Source organism: Bos indicus, chromosome 26, assembly GCF_029378745.1.
Source record: "Bos indicus isolate NIAB-ARS_2022 breed Sahiwal x Tharparkar chromosome 26, NIAB-ARS_B.indTharparkar_mat_pri_1.0, whole genome shotgun sequence".
NCBI lineage: Eukaryota > Metazoa > Chordata > Mammalia > Artiodactyla > Bovidae > Bos > Bos indicus.
Window position 1 is genome coordinate 34520672 of NC_091785.1, and position 24520 is coordinate 34545191.

At 41.3% G+C, this 24520-nt stretch overlaps 1 protein-coding gene across 14 annotated transcripts in view; it reads right to left on the reverse strand.

Moving 5' to 3' along the window:
* The window catches only part of ABLIM1 (actin binding LIM protein 1), a 328672-nt gene that overhangs the window by 133900 nt on the left and 170252 nt on the right, over positions 1 to 24520 (reverse strand). For all 14 annotated transcript variants that reach the window (XM_070780895.1, XM_070780899.1, XM_070780897.1 and 11 more), the window contains one exon: positions 1523 to 1706. In XM_070780895.1, the coding sequence (XP_070636996.1) occupies positions 1523 to 1706 (184 nt within the window). The remainder of the gene's footprint in view (positions 1 to 1522; positions 1707 to 24520) is intronic.

Below are 24520 nucleotides of genomic sequence, written 5' to 3' on the forward strand. Positions count from 1 at the left end.
CTTCTAGAGTTTACATTTCTCTGGCCTAAAAACAGGAAATACTGGAAAATAAAATGAACTGAACTACAGTTTTTACAAAAGCATAGCAAAATTGAATACATATGATCAACATCATACCAAAAGGCATGGAATTACTTGATCAATATGGGTCAACTAGTTAAATTCCCTCTTCTCTCTGATTGACCATTTTAATCAAGCTGCTTTGTGAAATAAAGATTTAACCTTGGTTGATGATAGATACTTATAGAGGAGGGGTTAACAACTTTCCCCCCGAAAGATCAGATTGTAAATATTTTTTTAGACTGTGCAGATCATAAGGTTTCTATCTCAACTACTCTACCACTGTCACTTGGAAGCAGTCATAGACAATATATAAACAAATGGGCATGGCTGTGTTCCAATAAAACTTTATTTACAAAACAGGTCTTATTTGATACGTGAGGCCATTAGCTCTCCCTGGCTATAGAGCAAATGAGATAATTTTACACACCCACACCCACACACGTAAGAGCTGATACTTCCAAATAAGCTTCATCTTTCCAAGTATTTATGCCATCTCCTCCCATGTTTCCACTGCTCAAAATGTCTCAACACCTGGGGCTGCTTTCAGATTCGGCCCCCAGCCACTTAAGATCAGTCACACTATTTAGTGGAGGACATTCCATATAAAGTTTCCTAACTAAATTGCTTTTTAACTAAGCCTGATAATACAGTAGGAAAACAAAAAATCTAAAAGTGCATCAGAAAAAAATATATACAGAGAAATATACGATATCACTTATATGTAGAATCTAAAAAAAATGATACAAATGAATTTATTTACAAAAACAGAAACAGGCTCAGACACATACAGAACAAACATGGTTCTCAAAGGGGAAAGGAGAGGGGAAGGATAAATTAGGAGTTTGCAATTAGCAGATACAAACTACTATATATAAAATAGATAAACATAAAGGTTCTACCATACAGCACAGGGAACTATATTCAATAACTTATAATAATCTATAATGGAAGAGAACGTGAAAAATAATGCATATAATATAAATAATATAGTATATATATACAACATAAATAATACATATTATATATATATATATATATGAAGAAAGTGTGTTAGTCACTCAGTCATGTCCAACTCTTTGTGACCCCATGGACTGTATGTAGCCTGCCAAGCTTCTCAGTCCATGGAATTCTCCAGGCAAGAATACTGCAGTGGGTTGCCATTTCCTTCTCCAAGGCATCTTCCTGACCCAGGGATTGAACCTGGGTCTCTGTATTGCAGGCAGATTCTTTACCACCTGAGCCACCAGATAAATAATATATATAATATATAGAGATATAACTGAAACACTTTGTTGTACACCTGAAACTAACACAACATTATAAATCAACTATACATCAGTAAACATATTTTTTTAAAGGAAAAATATTTTAAGACTAAGTACAACTCAAGACCAAAGCGCAGATTCCAAGCTCTGAGAGCAGAATCCAACACTTCCCTGTTGGCGGAAGCCACACTTACTTGCAGATCGTGCAGGCAAAGCAGTTGGGATGGTAGGTCTTGCCCAGGGCGGTCACCACCTCTCCTTCCACAAACTCCCCGCAGCCATGGCATCGTGTGCCATACATCCTCTGGTAGTCCAGGGTGCAGAGATACTCCCCGTTCTTTATGAAGAAGCCCCCTTGGGCCAGGTCACAGCCGCACACTGTGGACAGACAAGTTCACATCTGGTCACAAGCTGCCAAGCTACTGGGCAGCATCGCCTTCTACCGCATGCTGCTAACTTACTCTATGATCTCAGCAGTATGGGGTTCGGGGTGGGGAGGACTGGTACAAAGAGCTATTTATTGTTGGGCTCCAAGTTCTCTCTTGCCTCCCTCCCCCTTTGTTTCCCTTCCCTTTGGGAGCTATGCAATATCTCATGCAAGTAAAATCCATTGGCTAGGTCTCAACAGCCTTTGCGATACATCTAAGATTCAGAGATAATCAGTCTTTGATGGAAAGATACCTTTGGGTCATGCTGTCTCTCATAGGAACAAAACTGTCTCTGGCAGTGCTATTTAGGAAAGATAGACACTGCTTGCCCACACAACTGCTTGGTTTGGCCTAAACTGTTACTGAGCTGAGTAATAAATTCCCACTCTACCAAAAGCAGGAGCTGAAATGTCCAGTGTCTATTTTTTCACACTCTGGAAATACTTTCCCATAGTCGTAAAACATTTAGGCATTTAATTTTCTCTTGGTGCAGCAAATAGGATAAGTCCATTATTTATATATTAAAGAGTGAGATAAAAATGAACAAGCCACAGAGGAAAGAAAAGGGAACATGTCCAAGATAAAACTGTCATTCCGGACCTCAGCACATGCAAAAGAGGATTTTGGCACCTCTTTCAAATCTGCACAGCTGTGGAGCATGGAGATGGTGTGAAAAAGTAGGTCCTGAAATGCCAGGTCTGCATGTTCAGACAAGACCAGGGCAGGACTCAGCAGCTTGTCCAAGAACAAAGCCAAAGGCGGCTCCTGAGAGTAAAGACTTTCCATTGACAAATGACCGGGAAATAACACCAAAGCTGGAAATCTCTGTTCTTAACCTCTGTATTCCCAAGGTTGGTTGACTCCTATACAGTTCAGATCCTTAGGCAAAGAATCCAGGATCCATCTTGATTATTCCTGCCAGCAGCTGGAATAGGCTTTTAGCTGGGGTAAGGATGAACTGAATTCAGTCACTAAATAGTTTTCCTAAGGACCTGCTAGAACACACCCAGGGTTCCTCTGGTAAGTTCCCATGACCCATGAAAGCATCTAGATGAACTAGTGTTGAGCACAGTAAGATTTTGATGCATTCGGATAGAATCTTACACTCCCACCCCAGCTCGCAGTCTCTACTAATTGCAACTACTGAGGATATTCAAGGTGACACAGAAGCTACAACAAGCTTTCCAGTGTGGGTTCATCTGTCTGTTTAGGTCCACACTCCACAGCTATGACCTTCTTCTTTGCAGTTTATAATCAAGTAACCCCAGATGATGGCCTGAGTCCATCATGCTGAAAATGACCATATAAACTCTGCTGTGATCACATTACCTGGAAACCAGCTCGTTTACCACCTGCTGCCTCCCTAACTTGCCAGTGCCCCCACTGTTTCCATTCCTGCCTTTTCCTACAAAATGAGTCCTGTGGGTCAAGGCAACTGAAGTTAAGACTAACCTCGCTCTAATTGCAAATTCCTTCAACAACAATAAACACAATCCTGAGGGTCACAGGACACCTTAGAGATTTCTCTTCAGTATTTTTCTATGTATTTCTTAATTTTCACACAAGACAACAAGGCACTTTATGGTTAAGAGTCTTCAGCTTCACTTCTTTTGATTTGTAGAAACCTCTAACCACGGAATTTAACGAAAGGCTGGGAACCAATTTTTTAATTAAACTGAATCCACTTCAAATTTGGCAGACTCCTACCAGTTTCACTCCTTAGTGGCGTGAAGTAGTTCCAATGACTCAGTTGCTCTTCCAAACTCGGGTCTTTGTCAAAACCATGACAGGTGACAATATAATGCATTTGGACTGCTAATAATTTCCTTTAGTTTCTCCTCCAACCCCCTAAGGTAGATAGAATGTAAAAGTTCACAGATCCTTTATAAAAAGCTCTGGTGGCAACAGGGTCATCCTTATGTACATGCAGATTGTAGGGATGGCTTCAAAGCTAATTCTAAATGTTTTAGACATCCCTGTACCCACCGCTTCCTTAGGGTATCTTTCCAGGCTCTCTAGTTCACATGGTTTTGAGAAATTGACACATGCTCTCCTTTAATAATAAAGTCTTAGTTTATATGAACATAATATAGCCTTAAAAGTGATTTTGTAATTACTGTTGAGAGATGCCAAACTACAATCAAACTATGCCCTTTGCAATTTGATTTGGCTTGGTCCTTCAATTCAAGGCAGTGGCTCAAATGTGCTTACCAAACCGTACCATTGTTTCTGGTGGTTTATACCCGAGGAAACTAGCATTTGAAAACAGACTCACAGAGGCAAGGGTCATGAAGGCATACACAGCGAGTAGTGGGAGGGGAGGTCTATACTGCTCAGACCTAAAAGCACTTAACAACACATTACATTCCCAAAGAACGGACTAGTTGGGACGTAATCTCGGACCTTTCCCTCTTTCACTTCTCCAGGAATACTCGCCTATTCCTCCTCCTCCTTCTCCTCCTCTGGTCACAACTTCTCAGTCTCCTTGGCCACACCCTTACAGGCAGGTAACTCCCATGGACATTACCTTCTTCCTCTAAAACATAAGTCCTCCCTGGAAACAGGGCTTCCCAGGTGGCACTAGTGGGAAAGAACCCACCTGTCAATGTAGGAGACATAAGAGGTGCAAGTTCGATCCCTGTGGCGGGAAGATCCCCTGGAGAAGAGCATGGCAACCCTCTCCAGTATTCTTGCCTAGAGAATCCCAAGGACAGAGGAGCCTGGCGGGCTACAGTCCATGGCGTCACAAAGAGTTGGACACAACTTAAGTGACTTAGCATGCACACACACTTTGGAAACAGATCTCATCCACTCTTAGAGCTTCAACTATGATTGCAAAGGATTCTCAAGTCAATGTCCATGTGACATCTTCCCCAACCTGGGCACAGACAGCACACTTATCTGAACACAGAATCATCCAAAAAAACTCTATTCTCTCAGCTTCTCTGCCATCTCTTCTAAACGTTCTACTATTCCCTCTTCCAATAAAATGGTAGCGCTATGCGTTCTCCCACTCTTAAACCCAAATTTTCAACTGGCCACTAAATCCACTGTGTTTTCCCAGGAAAACATTTCTTTGATCCATTCCCTCCTCTGCCTTCTTATCACCTCTACTCAGATCCTGGCCTTTAGTATCTCTTGTGTGAAAACAGTTTTATTACAACAGTGTTTGTACTGGTAGAAAAAAAAAGAAACAGACAAACCTGGGAATAACTCAACTTTCCATCAGTAGAGCAAGAGTTGGATAAATTATGATATATCCAGTCTGTGGAGATAGGTCAGATCAATATCTGTAACCTAGAGGTCTGTCCATGATAAATTGTTAAAAGAGAAAGTTTCACAAAGAACTTCAACAATCCCTTTTTTCAAAAGTCTACTTATGTTTTTACAAACAAGGAAAAGTGAGTTAACACCAACATAGGATTATTAGTGGGTTATCTCAGCAGGATGAATAACTATTCACATTTCATTCACATACCTATGTGTCGGCTCACTTTTTAAAGTTATGTAATTCTGCTAAACACACATAACATAGAATGGACCGTCTCAACCATGTTTAAGTGTACAGTTCAGTGACAGCACATTCACCTGGCTGGGCAGCACCATCCCCATGTATCCACAGGACATCTTTCATCCTGCAAAACTGAAACTCTAGACCCATAGAACAGCACCTCCCTAGTCTCCCTCCCTCCCCCAGGCCCCTGGAAACTGCCACTCTAGCTTCTATCTCTATGAATTTGACTGCCCTTGGTGTCTCATCTAAGGAGAAACTCACTTTATGTTAAGAAAAATTATCAAAAACATGTCCGAAAGGTGGAGGAAAGAAGCATGTTCTCCAGGGTCATGCTGGAATTCTAAGAGCTCACACAGAACTATTTCGTGACCCAAGGCACTGGATCTGTGTTTGACAAGATCTTTACCTGGGTTCAATCCGTGGGTTGGAAAGATCCCCTGGAGAAGGGAGAGGCTGCCCACTCCAGTATTCTGGCCTGGAGAATTTCATGGACTGTATAGTCCATGGGGTCAAAAAGAGTCGGACACGACTGAGTGACTTTCACTTTCATTTTACTACTAATCAAAAGCCCAGACTTTGAAAGTTAACTGTAACTTGTAGGTTCTTGTCCAATAGACGTGCAGACGATTTCAGTCCAGGTTTACTATCAGCTCCCTGTTAGGCTGCTGATCAGTTTTATATTTAACCCTGGCATCTTATCCTACATCCTTTGTTTTTCTTTTCTCTTTTGGCCACATTGCACAGCATATGGGATCTTAGTTCCCGCAGGGATCGAACCCACATACCCTGCATTGGAAGCACAGATCTTTAACCACTGAATCGCTAGAGAAGTCCCTGACATCCTTTCTTGAACACCTTTAAACCCATTCCTTTGGTTCTCCTTTGAGTTGGCTTTACATTCTACTAGTTCCCTCATTAATGAGTTGACTAAATCTCTGGTTAACGTTCATTCTATATTGGTGTCCTACTGCTGCTGCTGCTAAGTCGCTTCAGTTGTGTCCGAATCTGTGCGACCCCATAGACAGCAGCCCACCAGGCTCCCCCGTCCCTGGGATTCTCCAGGCAAGAACACTGGAGTGGGTTGCCATTTCCTTCTCCAATGCATGAAAGTGAAAAGTGAATATGAAGTCACTCAGTGGTGTCCGACTCTTCGAGACCCCATGGACTGCAGCCTATCAGGCTCCTCCATCCATGGGATTTTCTAGGCAAAAGTACTGGAGTGGGGTGCCACTGCCTTCTCCGATACTGGTGTGAGAGTCATATATTTAACTTTTTTGAAAATTACACTTTGACAAAGTGTAATTAACCAAAAATGAAAACCAAAAGTTAACCAAAAATATCTAAAGGTGAATCATAAAAATGTTAAAAGGTGGGAGGGGTGCTTCCCTGGTGGCTCAGTGGTAAAGAATTCTCCTTCTAATGCAAGAGACACGGGTTTGATCCCTGATTCAGGAAAATTCCACACGCTGAGGAGCAACTAAGCCCCATGTGCCACAGCTGTTGAGACTGAGAACCACAGCTCCTAGAGCCTGTGCTCCTCAACAGGAGAAGACACCGCAATGAGAAGCCTGAGCACCGCAACCAGTAGCCCATGCAGCACTGAAGACCCAGCACGGCCAAAAATAAATTAAAAAACAAATTTTTTAACTAGAGTTTAAAAATAAAAATCACTGTAAAAAAATGTTTTTAAAGTTCAGTCTGTTTATATTAATGACTTAGCAAATGCTTTTAACTGGTGGCACAAAGCAAAACTTCAAAACTTCCCACTCAAATGACCACACAATCCCAATTAGGTCGAACTTCAGTAGGCTATCTTTAGGTTTTTACTTTTGGATCTCTATTTGTCTCTCCTTTGATTAAAAGTTAACAAACGCCCAGGGAAAAGAATAGATTCCTTTCATTTTTTTTTTTTTTTTTAAAAAGAGCTGCCAATGAAAGAGAATTAATTGCTTTCTTCTTGATGATCAATTATTTAAAACATGTCCCACTCAAGGCCTGCCTGAATCTTGCCTCCTCTGTTACCACTAAAGCATGGCCACAAACAGTCATATGTCTCATAAAAGTTACACTCTTGAATTCACTCTCTACATACCAGTGAATACCATTAAGTATTTAACTAGGAACATGTACATCAAAACAATTTAATATGAAAGTTGTGAAATTAATAACAGCACATTTAAAAATCTTACATGTTAAAAAAAGAAAACTTAACAGGAGCTTGCCTGTGTTGTAAAAATACCACAGAACAGGAAGTGCACCAAGCACGGAGGTGTCAGATTAAGGGGGAAAACAGTGTCGTGTTTTAGTGGCACGAACAGGGTTGTAGTAGCAATTATTTCTTCAACTTTCTAAAAACAGAAGTTACATTTTCAGTTCAGTCGCTCAGTCGTGTCCGACTCTGCGACCCCATGAATCGCAGCACGCCAGGCCTCCCTGTCCATCACCAACTCCCGGAGTTCACTCACACTCACATCCATCGAGTTAGAAATGCCATCCAGCCATCTCATCCTCTGTCGTCCCCTTCTCCTCCTGCCCCCAATCCCTCCCAGCATCAGAGTCTTTTCCAATGAGTCAACTCTTCGAGTGAGGTGGCCAAAGTACTGGAGTTTCAGCTTTAGCATCATTCCTTCCAAAGAAATCCCAGGGCTGATCTCCTTCAGAATGGACTGGTTGGATCTCCTTGCAGTCCAAGGGACTCTCAAGAGTCTTCTCCAACACCACAGTTCAAAAGCGTCAATTCTTCGGCGCTCAGCCTTCCTCACAGTCCAACTCTCACATCCATACATGACCACAGGAAAAACCATAGCCTTGACTAGATGGACCTTTGTTGGCAAAGTAATGTCTCTGCTTTTGAATATGCTATCTAGGTTGGTCATAACTTTCCTTCCGAGGAGTAAGCGGAAGTAAGTAATTTCATGGCTGCAGTCACCATCTGCAGTGATTTTGGAGCCCAGAAAAATAAAGTCTGACACTGTTTCCACTGTTTCCCCATCTATTTCCCATGAAGTGGTGGGACCGGATGCCATGATCTTCGTTTTCTGAATGTTGAGTTTTAAGCCAACTTTTTCACTCTCCACTTTCACTTTCATCAAGAGGCTTTTTAGTTCCTCTTCCCTTTCTGCCATAAGGGTGGTGTCATCTGCATATCTGAGGTTATTGATATTTCTCCCGGCAATCTTGATTTCAGCTTGTGTTTCGTCCAGCCCAGTGTTTCTCATGATGTACTCTGCATATAAGTTAAATAAGCAGGGTGACAATATACAGCCTTGACAGACTCCTTTTCCTATTTGGAACCAGTCTGTTGTTCCATGTCCAGTTCTAACTGTTGCTTCCTGACCTGCATACAGATTTCTCAACAGGCAGGTCAGGTGGTCTGGTATTCCCATCTCTTTCAGAATTTTCCACAGTTTATTGTGAGCCACACAGTCAAAGGCTTTGGCATAGTCAATAAAGCAGAAATAGATGCTTTTCTGGAACTCTCTTGCTTTTTCCATGATCCAGCAGATGTTGGCAATTTGATCTCTGGTTCCTCTGCCTTTTCTAAAACCAGCTTGAACATCAGGAAGTTCACGGTTCACGTTCGAGGTCAGGGGCGATGGCCGAGAGGAGCTACCCCACACCCGAGACCAGGGGTAGCGGCTGGGAGGACCAAACTAGTTACATTTTAGGTTGCAACAAAACTCATTTCAGAGACATTCTGTCTGTCAACTAGTTCATACTGCCAGAAATTTAGGAGCATAGGTAATATTTCAAACTCCACCTAAAGGTTGCTTGGAGGTAAAACACGAGACATCTTCATCTAGATCAGGAGATTGGACATCTCTGCTGGTCTCATTGTCGTTTTAATTCATGAGTGAGAGAGGGAGGGATGTCAACTCAACGTGATCGTTTTCAATTTAGCTTTGAGCAACGTTAAGAATTCTTGCTGGGGGCCAGGAGCCTAAGGTGGGTTCTTTCTTGTCTTTTGTAGGGCAGACGCTGGCTTTGTGGTTTGGCACTTTGCCAGCCGGTCAGCTCATCACAGCTCTTCTGAATCTGCCCCAGGGAAGTGGAGGCCCTGCATGCCAGGACCTGGGTTTCACCCGCTCATTTCAGGCGTTAAGGACCATGTGCTTTCTGCCCCTACCTTCCTTCCTCCCCCCTTCCCTCTCTCTCTCTCTCTTCTTTCTTATTTTTTACATTATCTTTTTTATTTTTTCTTTCAGTTTTATTGATACAGTTCACACACTCCACTATATAAGTTTAAGGTGTACAGCATAGTGATTTGACTGACGTACATCATGAAATGTCTATCACAATAAGTTTAGTGAACATCCTATATCTTACATAGATATAAAATTAAAGAAAGACATTTTTTTCTTGAGATGAGAACTCTTTACTGTTTTAACAACTTTCATATGCAACACACAGCCATGTTGATTATATTTATCAATGTTATATTACATCACTGGGCTTCCCTTATTATTCAGCAGTAAAGATCCACCTGCTAATGCAGGAGATGTGGGTTTGATCCCTGGGTTGGGAAGATCCCCTGGAGAAGGAAATGGCAACCCACTCCAGCATTCTTGCCTGGGAAATCCCATGGACAGAGAAGCTTGGTGGGCTATAGTCCACGGGGTCACACAGAGTTGGGCATGACTTAGTAACTGAGCAAGCATGCACGCACGTACATTGCATCACTACTGCTGCTAAGTCACTTCAGTCGTGTCCGACTCTGTGCGACCCCATAGACGGCAGCCCACCAGGCTCCCCCGTCCCTGGGATTCTCCAGGCAAGAACACTGGAGAGGGTTGCCATTTCCTTCTCCAATGCATGAAAATGAAAAGGGAAAGTGAAGTCGCTCAGTCGTGTCTGACTCTTAGCGACCCCATGGACTGCAGCCTACCAGGCTCCTCCGTCCATGTGATTTTCCAGGCAAGAGTACTGGAGTGGGGTGCCATTGCCTTCTCCGACATTGCATCACTAGTATTTGTGTTATAATTGAGAGTCTGCACCTTTTGAGTGCCTTTGTCCAATTTCCCCCCACCCCCACCCCTCCCCTCCCCTCTCGTAACCACAAACCTGATCTCTTTCTCTATGAATGTGTTTGTTTCTGAAGCACAACTGACTTACAACACTATCTTAGTTCCTGGTACACAACACTGCGATTCGATACTTCTATACATTTCAAAACAATCATCACAGTAAGTCTAGTTACAAGCTGTCACCACACAAACATATTACATAATTTTTGACTATATTCCCCACACTATACATTTCATACTGGTGACTCATTTATTTCGCAACTGGAAGTCTGTAACTCAATCTCCTTCACCTATTTATCTTCTCCCCTTCAACCCTCCCCACTAGCAACCACCTGTTTGTTCTCTGTATCTATTTATGACTATTTCTGTTTTGTTATCTGCTATTTGTTCATTTGTTTTGTTTTTAGAGTCCATGTAAAAGTGGAGTCATACAATGTCTGTTTCCTCTGACTTATTCTGCTCAGCATAATGCTCTCAAAGTCCATTCACATTGTCGCAAATGGCAAGATTTCAGTCTTTTTATGGACAAGTAATATTCCACTGTACATATATATACCACGCCTTCCTTATCCATTTATCTATTAATGGGCATTTAGGTTACTTCTATATCTTGGCTACTGTAAATGCTGCTGCAATGAAAAGGGTACATGTATCTTTTCTTTTTTTAATTGGAGTATAGTTGATTTACGACACTGTGTTAATTATTGCTATACAGCAAAGTGATTCAGTTATGGGTTCATGTATCTTTTCTAATTAGTGTGTTTGTTTCTTTCGATAAATACCCAGGAATAGGATTACTGGATTGTATGGTAGATCTATTGTTAATTTTTTGAGGAATCTCCATATTATTTTCCATAGTAGTCACACAGTGTACATTCCCATCAACGGCGTACAAAGGTTCCCTTTCTCCACATCCTAAAAGGACTCTGTGCTCTAGAAGTTCTACTTTACAGGCGAAAACCCTGCTCCTCGTCCCCTGGGCCAGCACCGCCTCCTCCTAGGCTGCCCTGTGCAGGAGCAGGGGGTGGGATAGACAGAGGGTACGGAATTCTCAAACTCCTCACAAGTGGATTTGCACCATACTCTTCCTCCATCTTCTACTCAAGCTAAATTTTTAAAAAAGATTATTTCACCTAAGATGTCATTCTATTCATCTCCTCAAACCCTTTCTTCATAGCAAATCCAAAGGTAGATTTTGACAAAGCATCCTCTCAAGCCCCCTCCAATGCTGCCTTACGGTGTGGGGTCTCACTGAATCAGACTTTGCCCTGAAATCCAGAGCAGTGTGTTTCAAAGTACCATGCACTGTAGCTCCCAAGTATGACATGCTGTAGCCCAGAGCTCAAAATAGCTGAACAGAGACTCATAAACAATAACAAGAGGGGGCAGCTTCCACCAAAAATAACTATTAGCTAATGCATCATCCTGGAAGCAAATACTAAGCCGCAAAACGTATTTAAAGAGCTTTTCACACTCATTTCTAAATGTGCCTCAAAATCTATGATTTTTCTGGGAAAGAAGATAGTTAGGAGTCCAACTAGATGACAAAATGAGACCCCAAGGTCAGGCATTTGAGGTGTGGTATTAATCAGAGCTTGAATTTACAATAATAACTAAAGAGATTTGATTGAAAAGGAATCAGTAGGACCCTCTTTTATTAATAAAATCTTCGACTACATAGTAAGTTTATTTTTAATGCTTGTCGTAGAAATTCATGTGCAAATGACATTAATTATAACCAGCTCAAGTAACAAAGATATCATCCAGAATAATACCTCTCACTCAACGTATTATTTTGTTTTTGTTTGGGTCCATAACACAAAACAAGTATCAAAGTCTTCTCTGATAGCATAGATTACTTAATAAGCAGGAAGTACCATGTATAAATGCTGAAAATATACACAAGGAAGAAATGAAAGGCTGGCCAGATTTAATAGGACCTTGCTTATCCCAGGTAAAACTACCTCAGGTAAGCCACTCATTGGAATTCTGGGCCCACAGGTAAATTTTCAGGTCTATATTCTGTCCTTTCCCTTTCCCTGTTCGGTCCCCAGAAAAAGTTGGGTCATGAATCTTTGCCTTTAACAAGCTCCCAGACCCCAAGGACACAGCCTCAGTGAGAGTTCTGTGTGCCTATAAGCTGACCCTCTAGGAAATAGAAAAAGGTAAGGATGCATTGCTACTTTTACCAGCAACCACAATAAGTAATTAGCATGGGGTTTATTAACCCTCTTAATGGGCTCTTTTTCTCTGGCTTCTCCTGAATCTATCTGGCTTCTCACTCAATCTATCCTGCTCACATCCTCTAAATTAACATGGTAAACGCCCTCCTTCTTCACTTTGATCTTGCATCGAAGGCTCTGGCATCTACCAAACATTCATCTGACTCTTCCTGACCATCAGTGCTTTATTCCAGCCAAACTGACCCTCCCATCCCCCATGCCCGATAGACACCTCCTCCCACCTCCTGCCAGTGCCCATGACAACCCCAACCAGCCTCCCTGGCCCCACTCAGGTTCGACCTTGTGATGAAGCTGCTGGCTTCTTCCAGTCCTGTCTGGCTCTGCTTTCTCAAGGCTCTGAACAATGATTAACATTTGATTCTTAATCTGTGTTACCTTATACTGCCACCAGGATTTTCTCCTTATCTCAGTTGCAAACTTATTGAAGGCAAAACCCACTTCTTATCATGATACTTAGAGAGATGGAAACTTATTATTGTCCCTTTCCACCTATTCATACCGCTTTAAACCAGGCTGGCATCCGGACTGTGTGGGTGGAGCCAAGTTGCTCTGGCACAGCATAAAGAGAGCCAGTAATCCTGCCTTTGCTTCTGAAAGTACCTAATTGGCATCAAGATAGTGGTGCCAAGGTAGCAACTCTACCCTCTCTCAACTTCTTCAATCTCCTAAGACTCTTCCTTCACAATTGAAATTGACTACAACTCAAAACAACTCTAGTGATCATTTTAATTCGCAAGTGTAGGGTCAGACTATGCTCTGCTTTGTGCTCAGTAATAACCAAAAAGGTCTTGATCACAGAGAATAAGACTGCAGCTGGTTAAGTGCTCCATGATTTGAGGTGCATGAGAAGAAACTAGAATGAGATTACAGGGTAGCAACAAGAGTAATCCTGTCTCTAAGAGAGAACATCTGAGGGGGGAAAAAGTAGATGGAATTGGGATTATACCAAAGAAAAAGAAGGCAGAGTAATAATGGTCTTTAAGTGTATGGCAGGTTATTTTAAGGAAATCAGTAATCAGCTCTTTTCCGTCTAAAGGAGAAACGGGGAACGTTTGCTTTACATGTATGAGGAGATGTAGGTTAGATAAGCTTATAGCTATCACTATAGAGGTGATTACAAATGAGAACAAGCTCCTGAAAGACACTATCTTACATCTATGATTAAAAATATTTATGGCAGGTGAGGTGAGATGTTAGTTGCTCTTTGCGTGTCTGACTCTTTGCGACCCCATGGACTGTAGCCTGCCAGGCTCCTCTGTCCACAGAGTTCCCCAGGCAAGAATACTGGAGTGGGTTGCCATGCTCTTCTCTAGGGGATCTTCCCGACCCAGGCATCGAACCTGGGTCTCCCGCATTGCAGGCAGATTTTTCTTTTTTTTTTTTTACCGTTTGAGCCACCAGGGAAGCTATTTATGGTAGAATAAATGGCTTTTCCATTCAGGACAGAAGGGGACTTATCTTTTTGAATATAGACAAGGTGATAATGTGACTTTCCTGACCTGTACACCTACATCAAATCACAGGGATTACGGTGCAATGAAAAAAAACATCAAATTTATTATTTTACCAACACCTAAAGTTCCATTTTGGAAATAAGATATAAACATAAAGAGTTAGTTCTTATAGCATATACATTATGTAATACAGTTTTACTTTTAAAAAACTATCTAAACACAGAAAACTCTTAATCTGTATATTCAACTCACCCACCCCTCAATTTTCATTCATTTTACTCCGCAAAATCCTTGCATTTTATAAATACACATATTCTATGTAGAATGATCCTGATCTGGTAAACATCCTATAAACCCTAGGATGACAAAACTGGTATGGTTTTTCCCAAGCCCTTTCACAGAACCCAATCTTTAATTCTTGAAAGGTAAATTGTAATTCATTGGCATAGTGGAAGCTGTAACCTGAATTTTCTAATAGTTTTAGATAAACACTAAAAATAATTTTGATGTTCATGGGCTACCTTCATAGATTGAATGTTACAGAGGATAACGGACTTTTAGAAGCTGTCAAAAGATAGCATTTTTGACACCCTTTAACTATTAAAGTCTAACACACAGTTAAGACTCATATTGCAAAGTGGCACAGTCTCTATTAAGACATAATTCTGTACAAGGATTTCTGCCAATGCTATTTGGAGAGACGAGCTCACATGATCTGATTTTTAAAAATTTCCACAGACATTATCCAATGTTCAGAAATCTTTCTAAAACTATGTGGCTATAAATAACATATAACATTAGTTCCATTTCTGAAATAAAACAAAGTTACTCTAATGAATGTTTAAAATGCCATCCTTCAAATGCCAGTAGGAATGTTATGGCTCCACTCATTTCTGGCAAGAAACTTGCTTGCCCAAATGAAGGCCAGTGTCAACTCCAGCTATATCCCTGTCTCTACCGCTTTGAATAAGGCAGCCCCGACCCCTGACCACAACTAGCGTCCTCTTTTCAGTCCTGGGAAGGTTTATTATGTTTTTATTGAGCATCTGTGCTTTATCTACCTTGCCCCCTTCTTGGTAACATCCCCAGACCATTCAGCTCTACGTGTTCTCTGCAGCCTCAGACTCGCTGCGCCTGTGCTCTGGACCACTCACCGGCACCATCCTGCTACTAGCCATGGCTCCTCCGGTAAGCACAGGCTTGCCAGCAGATCACATGCTCTTCAGGGGTAGATACCATGTTATATATATATATATATCTTTCAAGCCTCCATAGCCTACCATGGTGAAAGGAGAGATGACAGATGCTCTATAGACATTTCACATGGTAAACATTTGAAGGTCATCAATTGTCCATATTCCCAGGTTGATTTATGCAAAAACATTAAGTGACTTTTAGTAAGAAAAGAATATAAATCTGCTCTTAGGAATAATGAAGTCCATTTAGTTGACTTTTCATACAAGGAGAAATTAAGTAGTTATTATATTTTCATCCTTTACAGAATAGAAGTTTGAGCTGCCCTCTATTCCCAGAGAGGTGGAGGTGGGATAGGGAATCATTTCCTGACCACCTGTCCATCTCCCCCCAACAAACACACTGAGAGATCCTTCTGTTACAAGCTCATTTTCACTGGGGCAGATCTTTTTATTTTCCCTTTATTGCACCAATGACAGTTGGTAAGTCACAGTGATTTCATATGATTATTTCATTGTCTGATTAATATCCTGTCTTAATGCATTCAGGCTGCTGTAACAAAATACCACAGACTGGGTGGTTTATAAACAATAGAAATTTATTTTTCACAGTTCTAGGGATTGTGAAGTCTAAGATGAAGCTGCAAGCTGATTCAGTGTCTGGTGAGCGCCTGCTTCTTGGTTCAGATGAGATCGGGTACATTGAGGGTGGCATGGCTGTAACCCTGCTTCTTGGTTCAGAGAGCAGTCTTCTCACTGGGTTCCCTTGTGGCACAAGGGATGAGGGAGCTTTTGGGGTCTCTTGAAAAAGCACTAACCCCATTCACAAGGGCTCCACCTTCATGATATATCACTTCCCAAAGGCCATACTTCCTAATACCATTAGGGATTAGGTTTCAAAATACAAATTTGAGGGGGAACACAAGCAGTCTATGATATATCTCTATGAAGGCAGGGATCATGTCTAACTTATACATATAGCTTGATGTGTATGACTTATTCTTGAGTATCGTGGCACTTGAAAAAAAATATTTGTTGAATAAACAAATGTTACCATTTATCCTCAGAATTTATAGCACACCCTAGAGGTTAGCCAGGGTTTTCATTATTCATATCATTTGACTTCGGTCTTCTGCTTTGCACTTGTGGGTGCTGGCAAACTGTGCAACAGGGAATTCTAGACCCTTGCTTCTTTTGCCCCATTCAGAATTTCTACGACATAGCTCAATACCATGACTTTTTCCATCTCCATATTACTAGTCAGGTATGTTTAGAACATACATTTTTATATCTACTTTTTAGTGGAGCACTTCATACCTAAATGAAGCTGCTCTAAAGAAAAGCCCAATTCCTGGGAACTTCATAGGCTGTGAAGGACCATGACCAGAGAATCCTTATCTGGATGGTTCCCCACAGGCTACTAATATACTCCTCCCCCTGCCCGTCATCACACCCCCAATTCCAAGCCCACGTGCAACAAAGCAGTGGTCATCAAATTTGGTGAGCTGGTTGAAAATGCTAGACCCTGATCACCAACATGCTGATCAGGGATACTGGGGTGAGACCAGGAAACGGAATCATTCACCAGCATCAGAGCTACTCTGGTAGGTGCTCCTTGGACCACACTTACTCAACTCTGCTTTTATATGTTTAACGCTTTTATAAGTTTAATGCCTAAGTGCTTTTATAAGTTTAACGCCTCTCCAGGTAGCTGCGTACCATACACATACCTCCTGATAATTAATACATTGCAGGAGATTCTCCCTACTTCTCACTAAAGGTTCAATGAATATAGAGAAACTCAGAGTTTTAGAAGCTTCCAGGCACAGCAGAAAAGCAATTACTGGCTCTTAGGTCCACTGTAAACACTCTTTCCTGGAGGGAAAATAGGACCCACTCAGTTGCCCTGCACGGGCTATTCAAGGCAGATGATGGGAACCCTGTGGGGACCTACAGGGAAAGGCTAAGGACAAATTTGAATCACAGAGGACGCTTGAAGTCACCTCACAAATGTCACTTCCATCATGGAGAAAGATGACTCAAATCTCTCTGCTTGGGTTTAATGTGGATTAGAAGGTTTCAGGGCACTTATCTCATTTGGGAATTGGTTATCAACCAAGGAAGAATTCCAAAAGGAATCCTGCTTTTTCTCTCTAGCTTTCACTCAGTAGATAATATCTCTCTGGTGTGTGTGCTTAGTCACTCAGTGATGTCTGACTCTTTGCGACCCCAAGGACTGTAGCCTGAGAGGCTCCTCTGTCCATGGGGATCTCCAGGCAAGAATACTGGAGTGGGTTGCCATGCTATCCTCCAGTGGATCTTCCCAACACAAAGATCGAACTCAGGTCTCCTGCATTGCAGGCAGATTCTTTACTGTCTGAGCCACCAAGGAAGCCCAATACCTTTCTAGGCACTATCAATTCCCTTCTCAGATTAAATCAAAGAAAAAGAAATGACCAAGGTCGAGTCAATTCTTACAGGATACTTTCCAAACTGCAACCAAAATTTACTAATTCAATCTAATTAGTGGCAGGCAAATCTCACCATAAAAGTTCAAAAGTTGAACTACATTTACCTAAGTCCAGTTTTTCTTCTTGAAGGCAAAAGAAGAAGGGAGTGACAGAGGATGAGATGGTTAGACAGCATCACCAGCTCAATGGACGTGAATTTGAGCAAACTCCAGGAGATTGCGAAGGACAGAGAAGCCTGGCATGCCGCAGTCTATGGGGTCTCAAAGAATTGGACATGACTTAGTGACTGAACAAGTTTTTCTTATTCAGTAAATGGCATGATTATAATATGGTATAACATTTGAGTCCCAAGACCACACTAAAAACAGCCTCATCACTTCAGATGCAATCCAAGCCCACTACCAGAATCAGTGTTCCCCAAACTTTTCCAATTTCACTCATGTTACCACCTTCACTATTTTTTAATTTGGTCATAGTTTTTGAACTATCTATTCTGTTTCCTTTGCTGTTATTTAGTCACTAAGTCATGTCCAACTCTTGTGACAAAACAATGTTCCAAAAGGATTTAGGTGATGATGGCAATTGTTGTTTGGTCGCTCAACCCCATAGATTGTAGCCTGCCAGGCCCTTTCTGTCCATGAGATTTCCCAGGCAAGAATACTGGAGTGGGTTGCCATTTCCTTTTCCAGGGGATCTTCCTGACCCAGGCATAGAACCTGCATCTCCTGCACTGGCATCCGGTTCTTCACCACTGAGCCACCGGATAAGCCCATGACTTTTAAAACCTTCAGCGCTCTCTTAATAACTATAATTATTTTCAAAGGCAAAAACCATAAATCAAAACTTCCAGGGCCACTTCCCCTCTACATAAAGTATCTATAGAAGTAAATAATTAAATAATGCAATTCAGTTTGAGCTTTAATATCATTTCCTGACCAAGGCCCTGGGGCTGACAGCTATTCTCTCTTTGTTATAAAGATCTTCCGCTTCATGAAATTAGAAGGTTGGAAAAAGGAATGAGAAAGAATAGTTCTTCACTGTGTGAGAGAAATGCTGTGTCTGAACCAAAAATAATTTTCTCCTTCCCACACTTAAAAAGACATTGATTGAAGTCAAGTCTGGGTGACCCGGATTTAATAATTTGGAAATAATAATCTGTAATTAGTATCAATCAATGATAAACATTTCATTCACTCATTCAACAATTATTATTGAGTGCTTAATGTAAGCTAGGTTTTCTCCTAAAGGCTGCTATACAAACCCTGTTGGTGCCTAGCAGAGGGAGACAGGCAACAAATAAACACTACATAACTTAAACCGTATATAAATACATATATATGTAAACACACACAGATACACATATACACATCTATACATGACAGATAGTGTCAAAGATGATCTCAATGATAAATGACATTTGAGAAGAGACCCCAAGTAAGTTGGGGAGGACACCAGGCACATAGCTAGATAAAAAGCTCATCAAGCAAAAGGAACAGGAAGTGGAAAGGTCCGGAGGCTGTTCAATGCTCGGTTTAAGAATGATCAAGCAGGCCAGGGTTACTCAGCAGAGTGAGCCAGAGAGAAAGTGGTGGGAGATGAGGACAGGGAGTAACAATGGGGAGGGGCTTTGGAGGTCACATTAAGGTTTTTGGACTTAATTCTGAAAGATGAAGGAATCCTTTGGAAAAGGTGACAGAATCTGGCTTTATTTTTAAAGATCACCTTGGCTACTGCATTAAGAACAATCTGCAGTAGGGGTAAAGGCAGATGCCAGGAGGCCTGACACCATTATTAATCCAGGCAAGATATGGTGGCAGCTTGGAGCTGGAGCATTATCTTTGGGATGGTGTAAATGGCCAGATTTTTTATGAATATAGGGCTGAAGGGACTTGTTGGTGGAATATTTGTGCCATGTGAAAGAAAAAGAGAAGTCAAAATAACTCTAAAGTTCTCAGCCTAAGCAACCGGGAAGATCCCCTGGAGGAGGGCCTGGCAACCCACTCCAGTATTCTTGCCTGGAGAATCCCCATGGACAGAGGAGCCTGGCAGGCTACAGTCCATAAGGTTGCAAAGAATCAGACACGACTGAAGCAACTCAGCATGCACGCAACTGGGAGGAAGGTCTTGACAATGGCTCAAATGAAAAGACTGGAGAGGGAGTGGGGATGGTGCTAGTAACCAAATAACCCATTACTAGTTAGGTTTGAGAGGCCAACTGGAGATGCTGAGAAGGCTTTTGAAGACACCAGTTTGAACCACAGGGCAGAACTTTGGAGCTGGTATTTTCAGGGCACATATGGTACTTCTAAACTATGAGACTGGATGAAGTCACTAGAAAGCAGAGATGCAGATGAGGTCTGAGCATGTGGCACTTCAAGGTTTCAGGGTCATGATGTGAAAAGAACCAGCGATAGGATAGGGTCAATGCTTGCTTTAAAAATGTTTGAGGAACATTTCAGTTTTCTCCCCTGCTCTATGATATAAACATTCCTATAACCTTTGCTAGATAAATCATTTTTCTTAGAAGATGTGCTCTTCCTTGATTAAGCTAGGAGAAATTCAGCATTCCCTTTCTCAAAATATAAGCTATCATTGGACTTCCCTGGTGCTCTAATGGTTGAGAATCTGCCCACTGAGCAGGGGACACAGGTTCAATCCCTGGTCTGGAAGGATCCTACATGCCACGGGGCAACTAAGCCCGTGTGCCACAACTACTGAGTCCAAGCTCTAGAGCCCTCAAGCCACAGAAAGAGAAGCCACCGCAGTGAGAAGCCCTAGTGCTACAACTACAGAGTAGCCCCAACTGGTCCCAATTAGACAAAGAGCACACACCCAGCAACAAAGACCCAAGGAAGCCAAAAATAACATTTAAAAAAATACATTTATTTTTTTTTATCCTTTCAATTTTTTATTTAAAAATAATATCAAACCTAAGAAGAGTTGCAGGAATAAGAATAATACGAAGAACAGTTGTACGATTTGCTGATTTCTTTAACAAATTACCTCACTTGCTTTACCATATGCTCTCTCTCTTTCTCTCTGTAGATAGGGAGAACGCATGATGAAGCAAACGTGGTTATGTGTAGATCTGCATTTATAATCTCTAGCGATCTTTATGTAGATAATAGCTATGTTTTTATGAAACAGAAAATATCTATTACATATAATAGATATTTTTATACATATACATATATACAGAGAGAGATGCATACACACAGGTTTTTTTCCTGAGCCACTTGAGAGTAACTTATATACATCACTTTTAAAAAACCCTAAATACATTAATGTGTAAAAGCTTTCACGGACATGAAACTGAGAATTCTCAAGAACTATAAAGAATTGGAGGTTTTACCTGCAAGCTGGCAAGTTAGCCTGCCCTGGTTTCATGGATGCTGGCAGAAGACATGAAACTCCTGGGTCAGAGCAAAAGACTGACTCAGGGCAGGTAACATGAGCTGCATATTTGTTATGCATTCCTCATGACCATGCTACATCGCGCAGAGGCGAGAGAAGCAGGTCACCAGGATGCTCCACGTGCAGTGGGTTTGTGTCCCACCAAGGAACCTGACTATGCTAAAGCCTTTCACTGTGTGGATCACAACAAACTGTGGAAAATTCTTAAAGAGATGGGAATACCAGACCACCTTATCTGCCTCCTGAGAAACCTGTATGCAGATCAAGAAGCAACAGTTAGAACTGGACATGAAACAACAAACTGGTTCCAAATTGGGAAAGGAGTACATCAAGGCTGTATATTGTCACCCTGCTTATTTAAATTATATGCAAAGTACATCATGAGAAACACTGGACTGGATGAAACACAAGCTGGAATCAAGATTGCTGGGAGAAATATCAACAACCTCAGATATGCAGATGATACCACCCTTATGGTGGTGAAAGGAACAGAAAGGGAAGAGGAACTAAAGAGCCTCTTGATGAAAGTGAAAGAGCAGAGTGAAAAAGTTGGCTTAAAACTCAACATTCAGAAAACTAAGATCATGGCATCTGGTCCTATCACTTCATGGCAAATAGATGGGGAAACAATGGAAACAGTGACAGACTTTACTTTGAGGGGGTCCAAAATCACTGTGGATGGTGACTGCAGCCATGAAATTAAAAGTCACTTGCACCTTGGAAGAAAAGCTAGGACAAACCTAGGCAGCATATTAAAAAGCAGAGACATTACTTTGCTGACAAAGGTCCGTCTAGTCAAAGCTATGGTTTTTCCAGTAGTCATGTATGGATGTGAGAGTTGGAGTATAAAGAAGGCTGAGTGCTGAAGAACTGATGCTTTTGAACTGTAGTGCTGGGAAAGATTCTTGAAGAGTCCCTTGGACTTCAAAGAGATGAAAATCAGTCCTGAATATTCATTGGAAAGCCTGATGCTGAAGCTCCGATATTTGGCCACTTGATTCGAAGAGTTGACTCATTGGAAATGATCCTGATGATGGGAAAGATTGAGGGCATGAGGAAAAGAGGGTGACAGAGGGTGAGATGGTTGGATGGCATCATTGACTCAATGGATATGAGCTTAAGCAAACTCCGGGAGATAGGGAAGGACAGGGAAGTCTGGTGTGCTGCAGTCCATGGCGTCGCAATGAGTCGGACACGACTGAGCAACTAAACAACAACAAAAGGAACCTAAAGTTTAGAAAACCCCAGTCTTATAATGAGCTGTAAGCAAATCAATCCAACCTTTGTTCCAGCGGGAGACATTATCTTTATTATACTAGACAGCAAACAAATCCATCCTCTAGTCCAGAGGGAAATGCTGTCTCTGTCTTGAGAATATTCACTATACAAACATCCTTGAAAGATAAAGCAGAACAAAAAGTGCCCACACTAACGAGAGACCCGTGGATAATCATCTCCCAACAAAAGTCAAAACTGTGAAGCAGCATATTTTGAAGAATTTCTGAGTCCTTATCCTATTTCACTTTGGAATTCAAAATCTTAAATATTTTTTTAAAAATATAAATTATATTTATTTACCTAGGTAACACTTTAACATGGCAGAAAATTCAAAAGATAAGCTATACAGGATTATCCTTTTCTCAGCAAAAGATGGCATCAAACTGGTTTCTCATTTGCTGTGAGAAGGGAGTACATTTGTATCAGACTCATTTTCTTGCATCCTGTTTATTTTGCCTTCTACTCAATTTCCAAGTGAGTCAGATTCTCTAAATAGATGTTAAAAGCAGGAGCTCAGCACTTAGGGAATATAAGAAACTGTCTCCATTTTACTAGTGCTTTATCAATGTCCACCTGAACCCCAAATAACCCACATGGAGTGAGTTGTATCTAGTGGGTTAAGTGAAAGCTAAGGGTCTAATCTGGCATAAGGGTCTAAACAGCAGTGATATCTCACCCAAGTGCTGCCTGACAGGGGCCTTTAAGCACAGGTTCTCTTATCTGTTCCATCTGCCAGGCAGAGACGCCTCGCTCTGTAATCAATGACAGATAGCCTTACTTACACTCTTTTCAGCAGATAATGTTGCTGTCTAGTAAGCATGTGAGGGTATATATCATAGTAAGCACTTGACAAATCTTGTTGGCTAGCTATGCCATCAGAAGCACTTACAAATATTCAAGTTCCAAAGAAATACATGGCTACTGTTCATTCATTTGTTCAGTCACCTCTCCCCTCATTGGGCACCTAATGCATCAGGCATTGTTTTAGGTACCAGGTACACAGTGATAAACAAGACAGACAAAAATCCCTGCCCTCAGGGGGAGCTTACTCTCTCGTGGAGGAGGGAGACACGTGAATAAAATATGCTAAATAATAATAAATGTTAAGGAAAAAAGACACAGTGGAAAGAGATGTGATATCTGGAGAAGCTGACATCTTACACAGGATAGTTCAGGAAAGGCTTAATGAAAACAGAATATTTGGCTAGGCAGCCCTTCTCAATCCTCTGGTCCCTGGTCTTTTCTAAATGCTTTAGAACATTCTGACAGAAAAATGGATCTAAGGCATTATCCTGAAAAAAATGCTCAAGATAAACAACAATAATTATAATGAACAACGTATCAATAAGATAAACCATATAATCATAATTAACTTAAATATATCAATTATTAAATATTAAATACATAATTATTAAACATCAAATTTTTACTACTTAATTTCTTATTCTCTTATAGAGTATGTATCACAATCATGATATAGACAAGGTGGTGCATTAAAAAATGGTCATATCACTGAAACAAAATCTGAATGAACATATAGCATTAAAAAAAAACAAAACAGCCTCCTTTAAGTTAGTGGAATGGTTGCTGCTAATAGGCAAGAGTGAAAAACAAAGCTGCTGAGTACTGGAGACAAAAGAGCAGCTCCATCGGAAGCCTGCAGCCACATTTTATCCCCACTGAGTTATTATAAATTCTTTAAATAGCAGAAGCTTTGGGGATCTCCTTTTCTTTTAATTATAGAATCCACCCAGTAATTAAACCACTTTTCTCATCTCATTACCAGATGGGTACATTTTCCAAGGTTACAAATGGAAATCAGGTTCTACTTCCTTCAGATGCTGGCTTTGTTATGACTCAGTTCCTGTCCTTTCCCAGGGGAATTCCACACACAATCATATAGCTTTAGCCATTATCTGGATGCCGAACACTTTCAATCCTTCTTCCCAACACAGACCAGTATCTCTTGAGTGCTAAGCCTACGAGACGTTGTATGGATCACGTATGCTCAGCCTCAATGTGTTATCTAAACTGAACTCCTCCCCTCTCCTCATAATAGCCTCTCTAGTGCTCCTGTATTTTCTTATCTGGTGGCAACCTTATGTTCACCCAGGCAGTCCAGCTGGAACTCTGGATCTTTCTTCATTCCTCACATTCCTAGCAACCTTAACTG